General features: G+C 37.9%; 1 protein-coding gene across 5 annotated transcripts in view; it reads left to right on the top strand.

The window, feature by feature from the left end:
* Positions 1-18,832, top strand: part of ATL2 (atlastin GTPase 2) — a 77,189-nt gene that overhangs the window by 36,103 nt on the left and 22,254 nt on the right. For all 5 annotated transcript variants that reach the window (XM_012475512.3, XM_012475514.3, XM_012475511.3 and 2 more), the window contains exons 3-4: positions 17,853-17,987; positions 18,233-18,337. In XM_012475512.3, coding sequence (XP_012330935.1) covers positions 17,853-17,987; positions 18,233-18,337 — 240 coding nt within the window. The remainder of the gene's footprint in view (positions 1-17,852; positions 17,988-18,232; positions 18,338-18,832) is intronic.

The raw sequence follows: 18,832 nt of genomic DNA, 5'->3' as shown, positions 1-18,832 counted from the left end.
ATTTATCTTCTTTCCCTTTTTGTTATTTCTTCACACTTTCCTTCTTGGCCACCTTTATAGTGAGGAAAGTAGAAGGATAAAGACCTTTGAAAAAGTATATCTGTGTTCCTCAAACAAGTCACTTTTAGTGACCATTACTTTCTGAGATGAAGTCCAGTTTCGTAGAGTGGCTTCTGCAGCCATCTGTGTCGCTGAATCTCATTTCTTGCCCTTCGTATGTCAAATAAACTATAGTTTTTGCTGTTTCCTGAGTATGCCATGTTTTTTCTCAAATGTTATGGTATTCTTGGCTCATCTTTTGATGGGGGACTTCCCTGACATCTGAAACTATATTATATCCTCTTCCTAACTTTCATGGTACATGTTGTATGTTTTATTGATACTACTTTAGTTGGCTTTTTTTTTTTCTGGCTGCTGTAATAATCTCTGTCATGAGTGGGCCCTCTGTTGATTATCAAGCACGTGGCACAACAGTTGGGTCTTAGGTGATACTTACTATTTTAATTGATGAATCTCCTTTTCTTCTATACATTTTCACTTTGAGATGGTACCAGACTTTGACTTTCTCTTCTGAAAAAAAAAAAAAAGCAAAAAAAAAAATATTTTCACTTGAATTGGAATGTTTTTCTGATGATTGCAAGTTGGGCTGAGGGAATGGGAGTTTGATAGGGAACAAGGAGAAGGAATTGGAAGTTTTGGAGTGGAGCACTTAGCGGGTAGGAGTGGGTAGGGAACTTTTGACATTCAGAAGCCATGTGAATTACTAGAAATACTTTGACAGAATTGTATAATTGTCTAAACACCTATGAGGGTGCTCACCTTTATGAATTCTGTGTAAATCTGTAATTGGGTGTGCATTCTTCTTGAGATAAGAAATAAAGTAAACATTCTCAATTGGTTTTCCAGGAAGCTTTTCAATAAAATCTTTTAATAGCGATCATTTCACATATTCTTAAATATACCTGAGTATCAGGTTCTATCTCTAATAGTTTATATTAGAGAACAGATTTACATGTTTAGGACATTGAGAGAGGTAATATCATTTTAAAGTTTTCCCATTGGTTGAGACATGATCTCACTCTGTCACACAGGCTGGAGTGCAGTGGTATGAACATGGCTTACTGCAGCCTCAACCTCCTGTGCTCAAGTGATCCTCCCACCTCAGCCTCTCAGGTAGCTGGCGCTATAGGCATGTGCCACGATGCTTGGCTAATTTTTAAATTTTTTGTAAAGATGGGGATCTCACTATGTTGCCCAGGCTGGTCTTGAACTCCTGGCCTCAAACGATCCTCCCACTTCAGCCTCCCAACATGTTGGGATTATAGGTATGAATAAGTTTGAACTCTTGATTCTTCATCACCATAATTCCTTTCTGCATATACTACATATGGAAGCATGTGATTGAGCATCTTTATTCCAGGAATGGAACATGCTCAGCTAAAGTTTTCCCATTTAGCCTTGATCCAGAATTTTACATTTGAAATAGAGAAATGTATAAGTAGTGGCATACTCTTTTTTTTTAAAAAAACTGTACATTTAAAAATGATAAAGGGTTTCTATATTTTCAGTTCCACTAAGTCCTTAAGTTAGCTTGTGTATATTGTATCTATCTGTGTCTTAGCTGTTCAGTGCAAATGTATTTTGTTCCAAGTAGGTCACAGACAGTAGAAAGTTAGAAGGAGAGGGAAACTTAGATCACTTATCTAGGAATGACAGATAAGTTTCACCTCAGGTGCCATTTCTGTTTCCATCTCTGATCGTAGTGGCTGTTCAGAGGGGAGTAGCAGCCCCCATTTGTCATGTATTTGCAATCTCTGCACAAACGGAACTCTTTCCTGGGGGAGTTGCAGAAGCCATGCAAAGGTTATGATGGCCTGAGTGAGGTTAAACATCTAGGTAGAGGCTTTTAAGCTGAAATGTCTTTATTAGCTTTCATTTATAGTATTTTCCTATAGAATTCCTGATATAAATCACCTTATTCTGCCAGTCAAAAATTACATTTAACTGGTATCTGATTTTTGGATAATGTGCCTCCACTTACACTGATCATGTGGTGGGCCATGCTTTTCCTATGAGATGAAAGTAAAGAAGGAGAAATAATGGGATAGTTGGATTTATTTTATTAACCTGTATGCCTGCAGAGGTGGGATGCTAGCTAAAAGAAGTAGAAGAATAGTGACATACTGACAGTGTAAGTTTTCAAGGTTGACCTGAGTCAATGTATGTAAGTATGCAGTTGACGAAGGTAGTGAGTAGTTTTGCAAGAGGAGATGAAAATCTGTAATCAAAGAGAATCAGTGGGTTTGGTTGTGGTGTGAGGGATGTTGGCGTTCCCCTCCTAGATAAATGTTATTCTCTCATGTATTCTATGTCCCCCCACCACTTTTAATTCTTATTTGCTTATTTAGGGTTGTGCTTTAGATAAATACATCTTTTCCTTAGGATGTTTTTCCCTTGAAGTATAATTTACATACAGAAAGGAGCACAAGTCTTAAGTGTACAACCTGATGAAATTTTACATAGAACTACACCCTTACTACCACCACTCAGATGAAAATATAGAACAGACCTGCACTTTGTGTTCCTTCTCAGTTAATATCTACTCCCCAAAAGTAACTGCTGTTCTGAACTTCTCACCACAGGTTCATTTCACTTGTTTTTGAACTTCACATGAATGAAAATCATACCATAGGTATTCTGTGTTTGGCTTATTTTGTTAACATTATAACTTTGAGATGTACCCGTTTTTCTGCATTATTTTTGTTGCCTTAATATTCTACTGTATGAGGGCCGGGCATGGTGGCTTACACTTGTAATCTCAGCACTTTGGGAGGCTGAGGCAGGTAGATCACCTGTGGTCAGGGGTTCAAGACCAGCTGGGCCAATGTGGTGAAATCCCATCTCTACTAAAAATATAAAAATTAGCTGGGCGTGGTGGCATGTGCCTATAATCCTAGCTACTTGGGAGGCTGAGGCAGGGGAATTGCTTGAACCTGGGAGGTGGAGGTTGCAATGAGCCGAGATCGCACCATTGCACTCTAGCCTGGGCAACGAGAGTGAAACTGTCTCATAAAAATAAATAAAATAAATGAATAAATATTCTACTGTATGATTATGCCACATTTTACTTATCTATTTAACTGCTGATGGATTTTTTGCTTTGATATTACAAATTTGTAGTCATCTAATTTTTCAAAAGTTTTTTTTCTTTTTTAACACAATATTGGAGGTCATATATTTTATAAGTTTTCAAATACATTTTTTATATTGGAATATAACAAAGAGAGCCTGTATACCTGTACCCTTTACCTAGTTTCTTCTAATGTTATCATTATTAGTGTGGTATATTTGCAAAACTAAGAAACCAACATTGGTACATTAGTATTAACTAAACCCCAGACTTCATTCAGGCTTTTGCAGTTTTTCCATTGGTGCTATTTTTTTAATCTCGGGATCTAATACAGAATATGATTCCTAGATTTAGCTGTCATGTCTCCTTAGTTTCTTCTGGTCCATGAGAGTTTCTCAGCCTTTCCTTTTTTTTTTCATGATCTTGACTGTTTATTTTTTATTTTTGAGATGGTGTTTTGCTCTTGTTCCCTAGGCTGTAGTGCAATGGCTCAATCTTGGCTCACTGCAACCTCTGCTTCCTGGATTCAAGCAGTTATCTCACCTCATCCTCCCAAGTGGCTGGGATTACAGGCACCCCCACCACACCCAGCTAATTTTTGTATTTTTAGTAGAGATGGGGTTTCACCATGTTGGCCAGGCTGGTCTCAAAGTCCTGACCTCTGGTGATCTGCCCGCCTTGGCTTCCTAAAGTGCTGGGATTACAGGCATGAGCCACCACGCCCGGCCATCTTGACTATTTTGAGGAGTACTGGTAAAGTATTTTGAAGAATATTCCTCAATTTAAGTTTGTCTTACATTTCTGTCTTGATTAGACTGGGATTATGGGATTTTGGAAAGAATACTACTGAGGTCAAGTACCTTTCTCATAACATCATATCTGGGGGCGTGTATAGTCACATGATACTGCTAGTAATGATAGTCTTCACCCCTTGGTTAAGATTGTGTTTGCCATGTTTCACCCCTGCAGTCTTGCTAGTTTTAGTCATTAATTCTACCCCAGCCTCACAACAGGGAAGGAGGAAGATTAAGCTCCTCACAGAACAGGAAAGGAGGGGGATTAAGCTCTACCTTCTGATAGGAGGAAGGCATCTAAATATATTACCTAGAATTCTTCTGTTGGGAAGAGTTGTATCTTCTCCCCATTTATTTATTTATTCAATTCTTTATTTACGGGCTCATTTATACTGAGTTATAATCTGAAGCATTTACTTTTATAAAAAAAATTTCATCTTTTAGAATCGGGCTATACGAGCAGGTTTGTTACTAGGGTGTATTTTCTAATGCTGATGTTTGGGGTATGACTGATCTTGTCACCCAGGTACCAAGCATAGTAATCAATAGTTTTTCAATCCTTGCCCCCTCTCTCCCTCTCCCCTCTAGTAGTCGCCATTGTTTGTTGTTGCCATATTATGTCCATGAGTACCCTAGTTTAGCTTCTATTTTTAAGTAAGAACATGTGGTATTTGGTTTTCTGTTCCTGCATTAATTCACTTAGGATAATGGCCTCCAGCTACATCTATGTTGCTGCAAAGGACGTGATTTCATTCTTTTTTGTAGCTGCATGATTTTAGTTAAATCCTTTCAAGTGAAATAGATTATCCAGTGTCAGTAGGAACTGTTAGAAAAATGCTGATTAGATTGTCACATCTGGCTATTGTCAAAGTAGTTTGAATTCTAGGAATCAGTTTGCAATGGTCAAACTTAGTAGAATTATATAATATACATGAAACTAAACACAGTGCTTGGGATATTGATGCTAAGTAATGGTGATAGCTATTATTACTGAATTCTCCTAGATAAGGATTCTTAATTCTCTATAGAGTTGCTTCTACTTTTATACCATTTCCTGTTTTTTCTTTTTAAAACTTTGTTATGAATAACTTTGTTAATAAACACATGTAAAAGTAGACAGCAATATAAATGCCCATATACTAAACAATTTTTAGCACTTACCAACTCCATCAATCTCGTTTCATCTGTAATCCAACTCACTCTATACCTTATGTATTATTTGGAAGTAAATCCTAGACTTCATATCCTTTCTTTTATAAATATTTCAGTATGTGTCTCTTAAAGATAAGGACTTTTTTGAATATTACAATAATATAAAAATAATTCCTTAGTATTATAAAATGTCTTGTGTGTTCAGTTTTCTAGTTGCCTCAACTACTTTTTGTTTTTGTTTTTGTTTTTTAATAGTTTGAATCCAACCAGATGAGGTCCACATTGTGATTGGTTGTGTTTGAAGTATTTTTAATACGTTTTAGGTTTCCCTCCCTCCCTCCCTTCGTCTCTTTTTCTTGGCAGTTTATTTGTTGAAGATACCGATTGCTGGTTATAGGGTTTCCCACTCTGGATTTGCCGATTGCATCCCATTAGTGTAGTTTTACATGTTCTGTGTTCTGTGAATCTTCTGTAAGTTGTTAGTTGTTAGGGACTTCATCAGACTCAGGTTTGACACTCTTTTGGCAAGAGTACTTCATGGACAACTATGTCTTCTTCCATTAGAAGGCACATATTATTTTATGATGTAATGGTTTTTTAATCTTTACTGAATTCTAGGTATTTTGATTACTAAGCATTTAGCAGGCATTATCTTACTTCGTATTCACAGATAACCCTGTGCAGTAATAATTGTATTTCAACTTGATAGTTGAAGAAATGAGACTCAAAGTAAGTGGCAAGGCTTAAATTCCAGACCTGGCAATTTGATGCCAAAGCCTTTATTCTAAAAACTATTATGTAAATTATATTTGGTCATTTTCCCATATATTTACAGTATGTAAAGTGCAGGTTACTTTATAGGATATACCTACATTAATCATTTTGTAAATGTTCACTTTTCATTGTTTACTTCAGAGTTTGGACTAGGCTTATGGGAGGATATGTGTGAGTACAAATGTAACTTTTCTTGCTGTCCATTGGTATCTAAGCTTAAATAAAGATCCTTGCTTTATTTGTTACACAAGAGTTTTGACTCCATCTACAGCATATTTGCTAATGGCATTTTAAAGAAACTATTCTTTATGTTTTTATTCTTTGCTGTTTAAAGAGCTGCTCCCTAAACTGTTGCCAGAGACCAGGAGTAAAAAATTATCTTTAAGAATGGGTGTTGAACTTGATTTTACGCCTCCTCTTTAAGGGTAACAGTACCTGAGATTTCATTGGAAATGTATGAATGAATACATGAAGAAAAACTTGGTTTGTTTTATGTTCTTTCTCAAGAATGAAATGTATTTGAAGGAGGAGCAGTATTTTAAAATGCTTCTTCTTGGATCATTTTATTATTTATTTTTTATTGGGTGTAACTTACATGCTTAAAGTGTATAAACCTTAGTATAGCCAATGCATTTTTATATAAATATGCCATTGTAACCACTGTCTCTCAGATCAAGACAGCATTTCCTGCATTCGAGGAGGCTCTCTCATTCCCCTTCCCAGTTACTGCTATCTCTGGCTCTCAAGGGCCACTACCGTTCTGACTTGTATTAATGTAGATTAGTTTTGCCTACTATAAAATTTCACATAAATGTAATCATAGAGTATGTACTCTTGTGTCTGGTTTCCTTCACTAAGCATTAAGGCTGATGTATGCATGTTGTTATATGTATCAAAAATATGTTGTATGTTACTTTTGTTGCTAAGTGATATTTCACTGGATAATATATGATTTACCCTTTCTACTGATAGACATATGGGTTTCTAATATTTATCTGTTACAAATAAAACAGCTAATGAACATTTCTGTACAAGTCTTGGTGATGTAAGCACTGAATTCTTTTGGGTTTATTCCCAGGAGTAGAATTGCCAGTTCACAACGGAAAAATACCCATTTAATTTTAGTAGAGATTGCCAAAATTTTTTCCGAAGTGGTTTTACTAATTTTACACGTCCACCAGCAGTGTGAGAGACTTACAGTTGCTGTATATCTTGTAAACAGTATTGTCAGTCTTTTTCATGTTAGCTATTCTGATAGATGTGCATTTTGTTGATTTAAAATTATCTATATACATCTATATACAAGTTCATTTGCTCAGAAAACTTTTTGCCAGATTTAATGTAGAAGTTTAGCTTATTCATTTAATTACTTTAACTGAATTTACTTTTGAATATTTATTATAAGAGAAACTATAGAACTTATGTAACAAACTGCTGAAAATTTGAATTTTATATTATTATTATTTTTGTCAATGTGAGAAGCAGGCAAACTTTGACCAGAATTTTAAGACTCAATAAGGAAATAAAAATTGTGGGCTAATTATTATTATTATTATTATTATTATTTTTTACCTGAATATAAGATAAGCAGATTGGATACAGAGGTTATGTGGACTATCTTCCTCTTGCGTATTGGTGTCCCTGCTGCTGAGACTTTGATTTTGGAATCGAAACTAATTTTTAATTCTTTCCTATGTAGATTTCAAATTAGATTAGATTTCAGTTAGAAAAACTTCATCAAGTGTTGCCAAAGCTAGAGGAATCAGAAGTAAATGAGATGGAAGTGTTTACAATATTGTTTGAAGTCCTTATTGCAGTGTTTTAGGAGAGACTCTCTTGATTACATTCCTGAACCTGTTGCCTGAAAATACTTTGTCCTGTGTAGCTTTTCCAGTTTTAAGCCACAGATGTATGTACTGCCTCTTCTGCAGTATCGTAAAGATATGGCGCCCCTGTCATCACGTATTTTGATTTTGGATTTGAGAGAACATAAATTATAGATGTTTTTTCATTCCGAAGTCTTTGTTCTAGTAGGTTATATTAACTGTTTCTAAAGTAATTGGTTTTATTTAGGCTATTTATTGAAAAATAAGCAACAGACTGTTACACATAAACACTGACTACTCAAACACCAGCTTTAGAGCATTTAGGGAGTAAATGCTCCAGGTCCCCACTCCAGCAAGACAGCGCTGCTCCAGCTTGGCTCTGCAAGTTCCCCCTTGCAGTTTAGGGGTCAAAGTCACAGTTCATTTGTAAGATAGTATAATTTTACATTATACTATCTTGTATAATGTAAGTTCCTTTTATGTTAATATTAACCGTTTCTGGAGGAGACTTTTTTTCAAGGTAATAACTCCCTACTTCCTTCCCCCACTTTACCAGGACAGTTTTGCTATTCAGCTTATAAGTTTTTAAAAAAAGAATTTTAATTTTTTTAGAGATATGGTTTCACTCTGTTGCCTAGGCTGGAGTGCAGTGGCACAATCACAGCTCACTGCAGCCTGAAACTCCTGGGTTTGGGTAATCGATCCCAAAGGGTCTCACTTTTTTGCCCAGCTTGGTCTTGAACTCCTGGGCTCAAGCAGTCCTTTTGTTTTGGCCTACCAAAGTGCTGTAATTATAGGTGTGAGCCACTGTGCATAGCCCAGCTTATGAATTTTAGTTCAGAATTTCTTTTTTTTTTTCTTTTGCGACTGGGTCTCACTCTATTGCCTAGGCTGTCCTTGAACTCCTGATCTCCAGCAATCATCCTGCCTCATTCTCCCAAGTAGCTGGGACTATAAGGCATGTGCCATTGAGCCTGGCTTCAGAATTTCTTTTTCTCACAAATTTCTTTCCTTTAATATGATACATTTTCTGTAGGTTGGAGAATGTATACCATAATCCTTTCATCAAGAAGCAGTGTCGAGCTGTAAGATTGATGTTACATTGCACTAGTATATGGATAGTTAACAGAAATTTTAGTGGGCCATTCGTTCTTCTGTAGATTCTGGTAGTGTTATGTGAGTGGGTTCTGTGTGACTAGGAGTCTTTGTTGAACTTGTGCACTAAGAGTATTTCATTTTTTGTTTTTCCTTTAACAGTGCTATTGAGATACTCACTTACCATGTCAGTAGTTCACTTAAAAGTGTGCAATTCAGTGGTTTTTAGTATATTCACAGAGTTGTGCAACTATTACCACAATTAATTAAAAAATGTTTCCATTGGCTGGCAGGGCATGGTGGCTCATGCCTGTAATCCCAGCACTCTGGGAGGCCAAGGCGGGAGGATTACTTGAGCCCTGAAGTTTGAAACCAGTCTGGGTAACCTAGGGAGACTCCACTTCTACAGAAAGTTAAAAAATTAGCTGAGCGTGGTGGTGTATACCTGTAGTTCCAGCTACTCAGGTGGCTAAGGCAGGAGGATGTGCTTGAGCCCAGGAGGTTGAGGTTGCAGTGAGCCCTGATTGTGCCACTGCACTCCAGCCTGGGAGAGAGCAAGACCCTGTCTCAAAAAGAAAGTTTCCGTCATCTCAAAATGAATCCCTGTAACAGCCCTTTAGCTGTTACCTCCACAGCCTTTCTCCAAACCCTCAACCTGAAGGAACCACTAATCTATTTTCTGTCTCTATGGATTTGTCTATTCTGGACATTCATGTAAATGGAACCTTAAAAAATGTGGTATTTTGTGACTGGCTTCACTTAGCATAATGTTTTCAGGGTTCATCCATATTATAACATGTATCTGTACTTCTTTCTTTTTATGGTTGGATAATATTCTTGTATGGATATACCACATTTTATTTATCCATTCATCAGTTAATGGATAATTGGTTGGTTTGCAACTTTATTACTATTAGGAATAATACTATAATCATATTAATATATAATACATTAATTACATAAAAATATTTTTATTTGTATATGTTATAATAATAACGATGTGAAAGAGGCTTCTTCCTTCATTTTTTGGTTATCTGTCCCAGCACCATTTTTGGAAAGACTGTTCAACACTTTTACTATTGAATGCTTTTGGTACCTTGTTGAAAATCAGTTGATTATAGACATAAGAAATAATTTCTCGACTCTCAGTTCTGTTCCATTGCTATAATACTTGTTTTCTTTTTTCTTTTAGTTTTTGAGATGGAGTCTTGCTCTGTTGTCCAGGCTGGAGTGCAGTGGTGCAATCTTGTCTCACTGCAACAACCTCCGCCTTCTGGGTTCAAGAGATTCTCCTGCCTCAGCCTCCCAAGTAGCTGGGACTACAGGCACACACCACCACACCAGCTATTTTTTTTTTTTTTTTTTTTAAGAGGGAGGCTCTCTCTGTTGCCAGGCTGGAGTGTGGTAGCACCATCTCGGCTCACTGCAACCTCTGCCTCCTAGGTTCAAGTGATTCTCCTGCCTCAGCCTCTTGAGTAGTTGGGACTACAGACGTGTGCCACTACACCTAGCTAATGTTTGTATTTTTAGTAGAGATGGGATTTCACCTTGTTGGCCAGGATGATCTCCATCTCTTGACCTCATGATCTGCCCTCCTCGGCCTCCCAAAGTGCTGGGATTACAGGCACGAGCCACTGTACCCAGCCAATTTTATTTTTGTATGTTAGCAGAGATGGGGTTTCATTGTGTTGCCCAGGCTGGTCTCGAACTCATGACCTTAGGTTATCCACCTGCCTCACCCTCCCAAAGTGCTGGAATTATAGACATGAGCCACCATGCCTATCTGCTTGCATGATTTTTAATGGGAAGTTCAGTGAAATTCTTATCTTTGTTCCTCTTTAGGTAAAGTGTTTTGTCCCTGGCTTCTTTCAAGATTTTCTTTTTGTGTGACTTTGCAGCTAGACTGTGATATACCTAGTGGGGATTTTTTGGTATTTATCCTGCTTTGTGTTCTGTCCTCTTCCTGGATCAATTTCCTATCTTATAATTCTAAAATTTGTCATATCTGAGTCTGGTTCTGATGTTTTTCTTGTCTTATCAGTCTATTTTTTCTTGCCTTTTGGCATGGCTTGTAATTTTTTGCTAAAAGCTAGACATGAAGTATCAGGTAATAAAGAGTAAAGATTTAGGCTTTTATTATGAGGTTATATGTTAATCCGGCTTGGAGATCAGCTGTGTTTAATGTTTTCTGTAGCTGCAGGTCCTAGAGGCTTCAGTTTCTCCCTATTTATGGTTTCCCAAGACTTTTATTGAATTCGAAATCTGTGTCTTGCAGCTTTCTTATTTGTAATCCACTGTTATTATATTGGAGCGAGGTGGTAATATGTAGAAGAGCGGAAGCATCATATGTCACCTTACGGGTAAATCTTAGTTTTATTTTTATTCTTTTTGAGACAGAGTCTCCTTTCGTTGCCCAGGCTGGTCTTGAACTCCTGAGCTCAGCCTCCTGAATAGCTGAGACTACAGGCACACACCACTACACCTCTAGCTCCTTAGTTTTTTAGTGGGCTTGAGTCCTGGGCTTTGACCCTTTTTTTAAAAAATCTTAAACTAGACAGAAAGCCTAGATGGGACTGGAGTTGGCTAATTGCTACTGCCTAGAGTCAGATTTTCTCAAGAGGGCAGACTTTTGTTTTGGGGACTGCTGTGTCTGTCTGTCTGTCTCTCTCTCTCTTTCTCTCTCTCTCTCTCTCTCTCTCTCTCTCTCTCTCTCTCTCTCTCTCTCTCTCTCTCTCGCTCTCGCTCGCTCTCTCGCTCTCTCCCCCCTCCCCTCTCTCTCCCGTGTGTGTGTGTGTGTGTGTGTGTGTGTGTGTGTGTAGTGGTTATCCCCTTGTCAGTCATGAGGAAAACTTTGTTCTGTTTTTACTTTGAGAACTTGGTGAAGTTCTTTTAGATAAAATTTCAGGAAAATGTGGGATTTGCTGAGACTGAGCCTCTAGGGGTTTTTCACTCTTAAACTAGTTCACGCTCAGCTTTTGACCATTCAAATTGCCATTTAAGTGTTCCTACCAGTTGCTGCAGCAGTTACTGGTAAGTTGACCTCAACTCGTGATCCTTTGTGTTAGTTTGTCTCTCGTGATTTTGCAGAGGTGATTTGACCTGTGACCTCAGTTCTTTGATCTAAGAAAGGAGAGTTATTGATTTTTCAGTTTGCTCAGCTTTTTTCTTGTTGTAAAGATGGGTCTGATGACTTCCAAGCTTTTTACATGAGAAAGCTGAAACTGGAAGTCCAATAGAAGACAAAGCCACATCTCAATTTAATTACGAAAGGTATCTGCCCTTTCCATTTTGTTAGCTTTCAAGGGTACTTTTTTTTTCTTAAATTGTGGTAAGATATGCATAACGTAAAATGTACCTCTTTAGCCATTTGTAAGCATACAGTTCAGTGGCATTAAGTCTGTTCACATTGCTGTGCAGCCATTGCCACCATCCATCTCCAGAACGTCTTCATCTTCTCCAACTGAAGCTCTGTGCCTATTAAACACTAACTCCCCATTTCCTCCTCCTCCTGACATCTGCCATTCTATTTTCTGTCTTTATGAATTTTTCTAAGCACTTCGTATGAGTGGAATCATAGAATATTTGTCTTTCTGTGTGGCTTATTTCATTTAGCATAGTATCTTCAAGGTCAAAGACATTTTTTAAGAAGAACCTTTTATCAAAACATATTAAATTCCTCTTCAGCATGTACCTAAGTTGTTAGAATTGTCCTTTTTCTGGGCTCGTGACTTGGGTCAGTCATAATTTCATTGATTTGTCTAGCCCCAGAAGGGAAGAGTTGGACATGGGTGGGGATGGGGTTGGGTAAGATGTTAGACAGTTTTAAACTATTTTAAAGTCAAATATTTTATAATTTGTTCCAGGACTTGCAGAGTGTTCTCACATATTCAAATGAAAATAGTAAATACAGTTGGTGGCTAGAATGTGTACAGTATTTATCCTGTCTACTGTTTATCCAGGTTATTAACACTCAGTTTGGGTGCTGAGTGTTAATAACCTGTCTCCTGAATAGGTACTAGTTTTATACAGATGAAGATTTTCACTTGTGGTGGCATGGGGAATGCTATGCAACTAGGGAGGATCTCGCTTATTATTGTAACACTATTTGAATCTTAATTTCATCCTTTTTATTCCTTTTAGTTGAGATGATTTATGGCTTCTGTATGAACCTTTATTCTTCCAGCCTGTCCCCTGTGAAAGGGAGTCAGCTTGCCAGCAATCAGGAGCGGGTGTGCTCTGATACATGTAGGCCTGGCAAGACAGCCAACCTTTTGTTTGATCACTTGAGCCTGGGAGGTCAAGGCCACAGTGAGCTGTGATCCATGCCAGTGCTCTCTAGCCTGGGCAATAGAGCAAGACCCCGTCTGTCTGTCTCTTTTTCTTTCTCTCTGTCTAACTAACTAAATAAATGTTTACATAGTTGTTTCACTTTGTTGCTAGAGAATATACTTTTCCTTTGGTGAAATATGAATTTGTTTCTTACTGTTTAGAGTAGGTAAGTTTTCTTTATTGCTGATAATTATATTATGTAGAACGTCTTTTTGGCAAGGCTGTATTTATTCACTATCTGATTATACTTAAACTTCAGGCCGGGCATCATGGCTCATGTTTGTAATCCCAGCACTTTGAGAGGCTGAGGTGCTGAGGTAGGAGGATTGCTTGTGCTCAAGAGTTAAACACCAGCCTGGGCAACATAGCAAGTGAGACCCCAGCTCAAAAAAGAACTTCTGGTGATTTCAGATTGCCTTTTGCAATTAAGATTTATTCTCTAAGTACTTCTTTTTTTCCTATTTACTTTATATTCCTAGTGGAATAGGATTACTTTTGTATTTCCGAGTTTTGAGACTTTTGTCTCCATAGTAGTAAGTAGTATCAGATTGGTGTTTTTGAGTTTTTAGGTTTGCTTTTAGTAAATTAACACAGCAGATAGGGTCTGTTATCAGCAAGGCTGCCTCTAGCTCCCACTAAAATTCTCCTTGAGGGCAGGAATGTTTATTCTTATTTACTGCTGTATCCCTAGAAAAATGGTTGGCACATGGTAGAGGTTCAATAAATATTTAATGAATGAATGACTCTATTTTATGAAAGCTATCAGAGTTCACTATGTTAGGAAAATTGTAGACTTGTGTAAGTTTTGAAGACACTAATTAGGTTCTCTGATTTATTTTTGTGTGTGTCTTTGTTGTTGTTGTTAAATAGAGATAGGGTCTCACTCTGTCACCGAAGCTAGAGTGTGATGGCATCATCATAGTTCACTGCAGCCTTGAACTTTTGGGCTTCAAGTGATCCTCCTGCCTTGGCCTCCCAAAGTACTGGGATTACAGGTGTAGCCACCACGCTTAGCTTCTTTCATCCTTTTGCTGACTAATCAGTTTAGTATTTTTTAAAACATTTCTATTACAAGGTAACCTAAGAAAAGATGATACATAGATTTTTATAAGACACCAATTCTTTTTAAAGTTTCTTTAGACGAGGGGGTTAGCAAACATATAAGCCTGTGATTTCAGTCATCTATACTTTAAAATATTTATTTTTACTGTCTTCTTCATGTAATTGTATTGTTTCTAGGAATGATAACAGATCATATTTCTTCTGTATTTATTACTCATGCGCAAAAGGGAGTACATTGAAGTTCATAAGTAAAATTTTTTATTTATTTAAGAAATACTTAGAGTGCCTACTACAAGCCAAGCACACTATTCTCTGTGCTGGGAATACTGGTAAGAATGAAACAAACAAACTTTCATGAAACTTACCTTCTTGTAGAGGAGATAGAAATTAGTAAAATGTAGAGTAAAACCAGAGTTCTCTTAGAAGATAGATTCTTTTAAGTTATTTGTGTAGGCTGTAACTTTTACAAATAATAAATTCATTAAATACCAGATTTTTTTTTTTTTTTAACATTATGTGGGAATGAGATTCTGCGTGTGAGAACTTACAACAGTGCAAGGCACTTTGATAGGAGCAGTTTGGTGAACAAAGATGATTCTTTACAGCCTTTGCTCTCAAGAGACTCACACAAGAACTGCAAAACCTTATAAAGGTAACTCCATGCAGTATCAATAATACACTTTAAGAGTACAGAAAAGTTAAAGTTTCTTGACTGCTGGTTGAGTCTAGGCAGAGAATAGGTAGAACAGAGGTATAGCTAAGCTAAACTACATGTACATTTGGGGAATGGTAACTTTTTTGGTATGGTAGAATCAGGAAGATGTGTGTTGAGATCTATGGGGAATATCAGGAGCATAGATAAGAGTAAATTAAAGATGTATTGTTATCAGCCTGGGCAACGTGGTGAAACCCTGTCTCTACAAAAAAATACAAAAATCAGCCAGGTGCGGTGGTGTGCACCTGTAGTCTCAGGTACTTGGGAGACCAAGGTGGGAGGATTGCTTGAGCTTGAGAGGATGAGGCTGCAGTGAGTGCTGATTGTGCCACTGCACTCCAGCCTGGGTGACAGAGTGAGACCCTGTCTCAAAAAAAAGAAAAGAAAAAATGGATTGTTACACAGCAGATCTCCAGATAGTCTTACTGGTAGTGGGGAGCCATAGATGACTTTTTATCAGGACAGTGGCACGATTACATTTCTTGTGAACATTCAGTGACTGTGGGAAAAATGGGTTAGCAGATAGAGCAGGAGGTGCGTAGAGACCAATACAGAGTATCCACATATGTAGTCAAGGGTCAGGATCACCAGTTTTGCTTGACTGGGGAGTGTTAATAATCTTCTGATTCCAGTGAAGGTTGCCTCCTGAAACACAAGTCCATTATGTATACTGTGAATGGAATTGTCTGAGGTAACAGCCTTATAACCAGCAGAGAGGAGATACTTAAGTTGAAGGTATTGGAAACTGAAGAAAAACAAATGAATCCAAGAGAAGTTTCTAATTGATAGGATTGGTGGCTTACTGGGGATGGGAGTTTTGTGGAATAATAATTAAAGATAATTTGAAGTTTAAGGCTCTGTCAGGTGATGGTCTGGATGACACTATCTTTTTTTTGTTTTGTTTTGTTCGAGACAGTCTCTGTTGCCCAGGCTGGAGTGCAGTGGTGCGATCTCAGCTCACTGCAACCTCTGCCTCCTGCAACCTGCCTGAAGCCCGGGTTCAAGCTATTTCTTGTGCCACAGCCTTCCAAGTAACTGGGATTATAGGCATGTGCGGCCACGCCTGGCAAAGTTTTTTTTTTGTCTTTTTAGTAGAGATGGAGTTTTACCATGTTGGCCAGGCTGGTCTCGAACTCCTAGCTTCAAGTGATCTGCCTGCCTCGGCCTCCCAAAGTGCTGGGATTGATTATAGGTGTGAGCCACCGTGCCTGGCTGACATTGTTTTGTTTTTATTTTTGCCGCTGTCTATCTGCTTTTCATCAATTGCTTCATCCCTCATTAGTCCTGTCCTAAACATCTCTCCACTCCTAATTCAGGCTTTGTAATTTGTTTTAGACTAGATATCCAAGCTTATTAGAAGTATTTCTGAAACAAGGGAATTTTTCCTGGGGGGTACATTGAATAAAGGTTATATGGGCTTTAAGTATCCTAAAGTATAGGGATCTTGATGTCTGTCAAAGGTACTCATTTATTATGTCCCAGATTTAATTTTCTAGATAAATTACCTTATATATTAAGTTTTGTATTATTTCATAATAACAATTTATCCCTGTGGTTCTAGTTAAAACCTTTTATTATGGAAAATTTTAAGCATACCCTAAAATAAAGAGAATTGTATAATGAACCCCAGTGTACCTGTCAACATTTTACTGGGCTTATCTGTTCTCTTTTCCAAGACGCCTCTTGGAATATTTTAAAGCAAATACCAGGCATATCCTTTCACTACAGATATTTGATTATCTAACAGATAAGAACTCTATTATTTTTTTTTTCTTAACCACAGTATCATTAGCACACTAAACAATCTTTACCCTAATTTAACATGATCTAATGAGATAACCAGTCTGGGTTCATATTTTCCTGTTGGTTTCAAAAAAGGCATTTGAAATAGTTGGATTGGTTAAACCAGGTTCCAAACAAGTGTTGGGGTTATTTTTAAAATTGATATATATATTTTTAAGACAGAATTTTGCTGTCACCCACGCTGGAGTTCAGTGGCATGATCTCAGCTCACTGCAACCTCCGCTCAAGGGTTCAAGGGATTCCCCTGCCTCAGCCTCCTGAGTAGCTGGGATTATAGGCATGTACCACCACGCCCGGCTAATTTTTGTGTTTTTAGTAGAGATGAGGTTTTGCCATGTTGGCCAGGAAGGTCTCGAGCTCCTGACCTCAGGTAATCCACCTACCTTGGCCTCCCAAAGTACTAGGATTACAGTCATGAACCACTGCACCCAGCCTAAAATTGATTATTTTTTTTGAAGAGGAAATGAAGGCAGTGTGAAAACTTCTTAGTATAAGCTATTCTAAGAGAGCAGTGCTGTTTTGATAGTCATTCTACCTGGAACATAGTTTTGCTTCTCTGTGTAAGAAGATATTAAAATAATTGGTGTTGATTTTTCTGTGATTTTAAACATTTTAGGAAATCTTTCTCTCTCTGTTTTTTAGACAGGGTCTTACTCTGTCACCCAGGCTGGAGTATAGTGGCACAATCTCAGCTCATTGCAGCCTCAACTTCCCAGGTTCAGGTGATCCTTGAACCTCAGCCTCCTGAGTAGCCGGGACTACAGGAGTGCGCCACCACACCTGGCTAAGTTTTGTATTCTTTCTTTAAAGATGGGGTTTGCCACATTGGCCAGGCTGGTCTCAAACTCCTGGCCTCAAGTGATCTGCCTGCTTCAGAACCTCCCAGAGCGCTGGGATTACAGGCATGAGCTGTCATGCCTGGTCAGCTTATTTGGAAGCCTAGAGAGTAATAGTGTGATCTGATTTGAGAAGACTCACATTCAGAGGAGACTATGTCTCTATAAGAGAAAGAACCCCACCTGGGATTTAAGGACTGCTTTGTATGTTACACAGTGTTTTTTATCTTTCTGGGTTTAGCTTCCCCATCTGTAAAATAAATAATGGTTGATTTTTTTTGGTTTCTTTTATTTCTTAATTGTGTTTTATTTTGCATTTATCTTTGACTTTAACAGGATTCTCAAAGTTGGATTGGTGGAAACAATGAACCATTGACAGGCTTTACATGGCGAGGTGGCTGTGAAAGAGAAACAACAGGCATACAAGTTTGGAATGAAGTATTTGTGATTGACAGACCTAATGGAACTAAAGTAAAATTTTGTTTATACTTTTCTACCCCGTATTCTTTCTTGGGCTATTTTCTGGTGTTAAAAATCAAAACAACACAGAACTATTATTATTTGATAACTTTAACATATGGATTATTATGTCAAATATATGAGATATAAGTATTTTTCTTGATTTAATTACGGATTTTCAGATTTATTTCTTGATTTTTTTAATAGTTATTTTTGGCAACTGTTTTACTAAATATTTTAAACTCTCAAATTCCTAGGTTGCTGTGCTGCTTATGGATACCCAGGGTGCCTTTGATAGCCAGTCAACTATCAAAGACTGTGCAACGGTGTTTGCTTTGAGCACTATGACTAGTTCTGTCCAGGTGAGACACAAGATTAAGTGGTTTGATCAGTTCACATAATCTTTTGGCCCCTCTTTTTTTTTTCCTTTTTTCTTTTTTGAGATGGAACTTCACTCTTATTGCCCAGGCTGGAATGCAATGGCACAATCTCAGCTTACTGCAACTTCTGCCTCTGGGTTCAAGCGATTCTCCTGCCTCAGCCTCCCAAGTAGCTGTGATTGCAGACACCTGCCACCACACCCAGCAAAGTTTTTGTATTTTTAGTAGAGACGGGGTTTTACCATGTTGGCCAGTCTGGTCTCGAACTCCTGACCTCAGGTAATCCACCTGCCTCGGCCTCCCAAAATGCTAGGATTACAGGCGTTGAGCCACGACACTTGGCATTTGGCCTCTCTTGAAAATGCCTTTTTAATTTTGTTTTTTTTGAGGTGGATTCTCACTATGTTGCCCGTGTTGGAATGCAGTGGCTGTTCATGGATGTGATCATGCACACTCTAGCCCTGACCTCCTGGGCTG

This window comes from Aotus nancymaae, unplaced genomic scaffold (genome assembly GCF_030222135.1).
Source record: "Aotus nancymaae isolate 86718 unplaced genomic scaffold, 86718_ANA_hifiasm-v0.15.2.pri h1tg000057l, whole genome shotgun sequence".
In the NCBI taxonomy this organism is placed as follows: Eukaryota; Metazoa; Chordata; class Mammalia; order Primates; family Aotidae; genus Aotus; species Aotus nancymaae.
The sequence above is the reverse complement of the archived record's forward strand: the minus strand, read 5'-3'. Positions and strand labels throughout refer to the sequence as shown.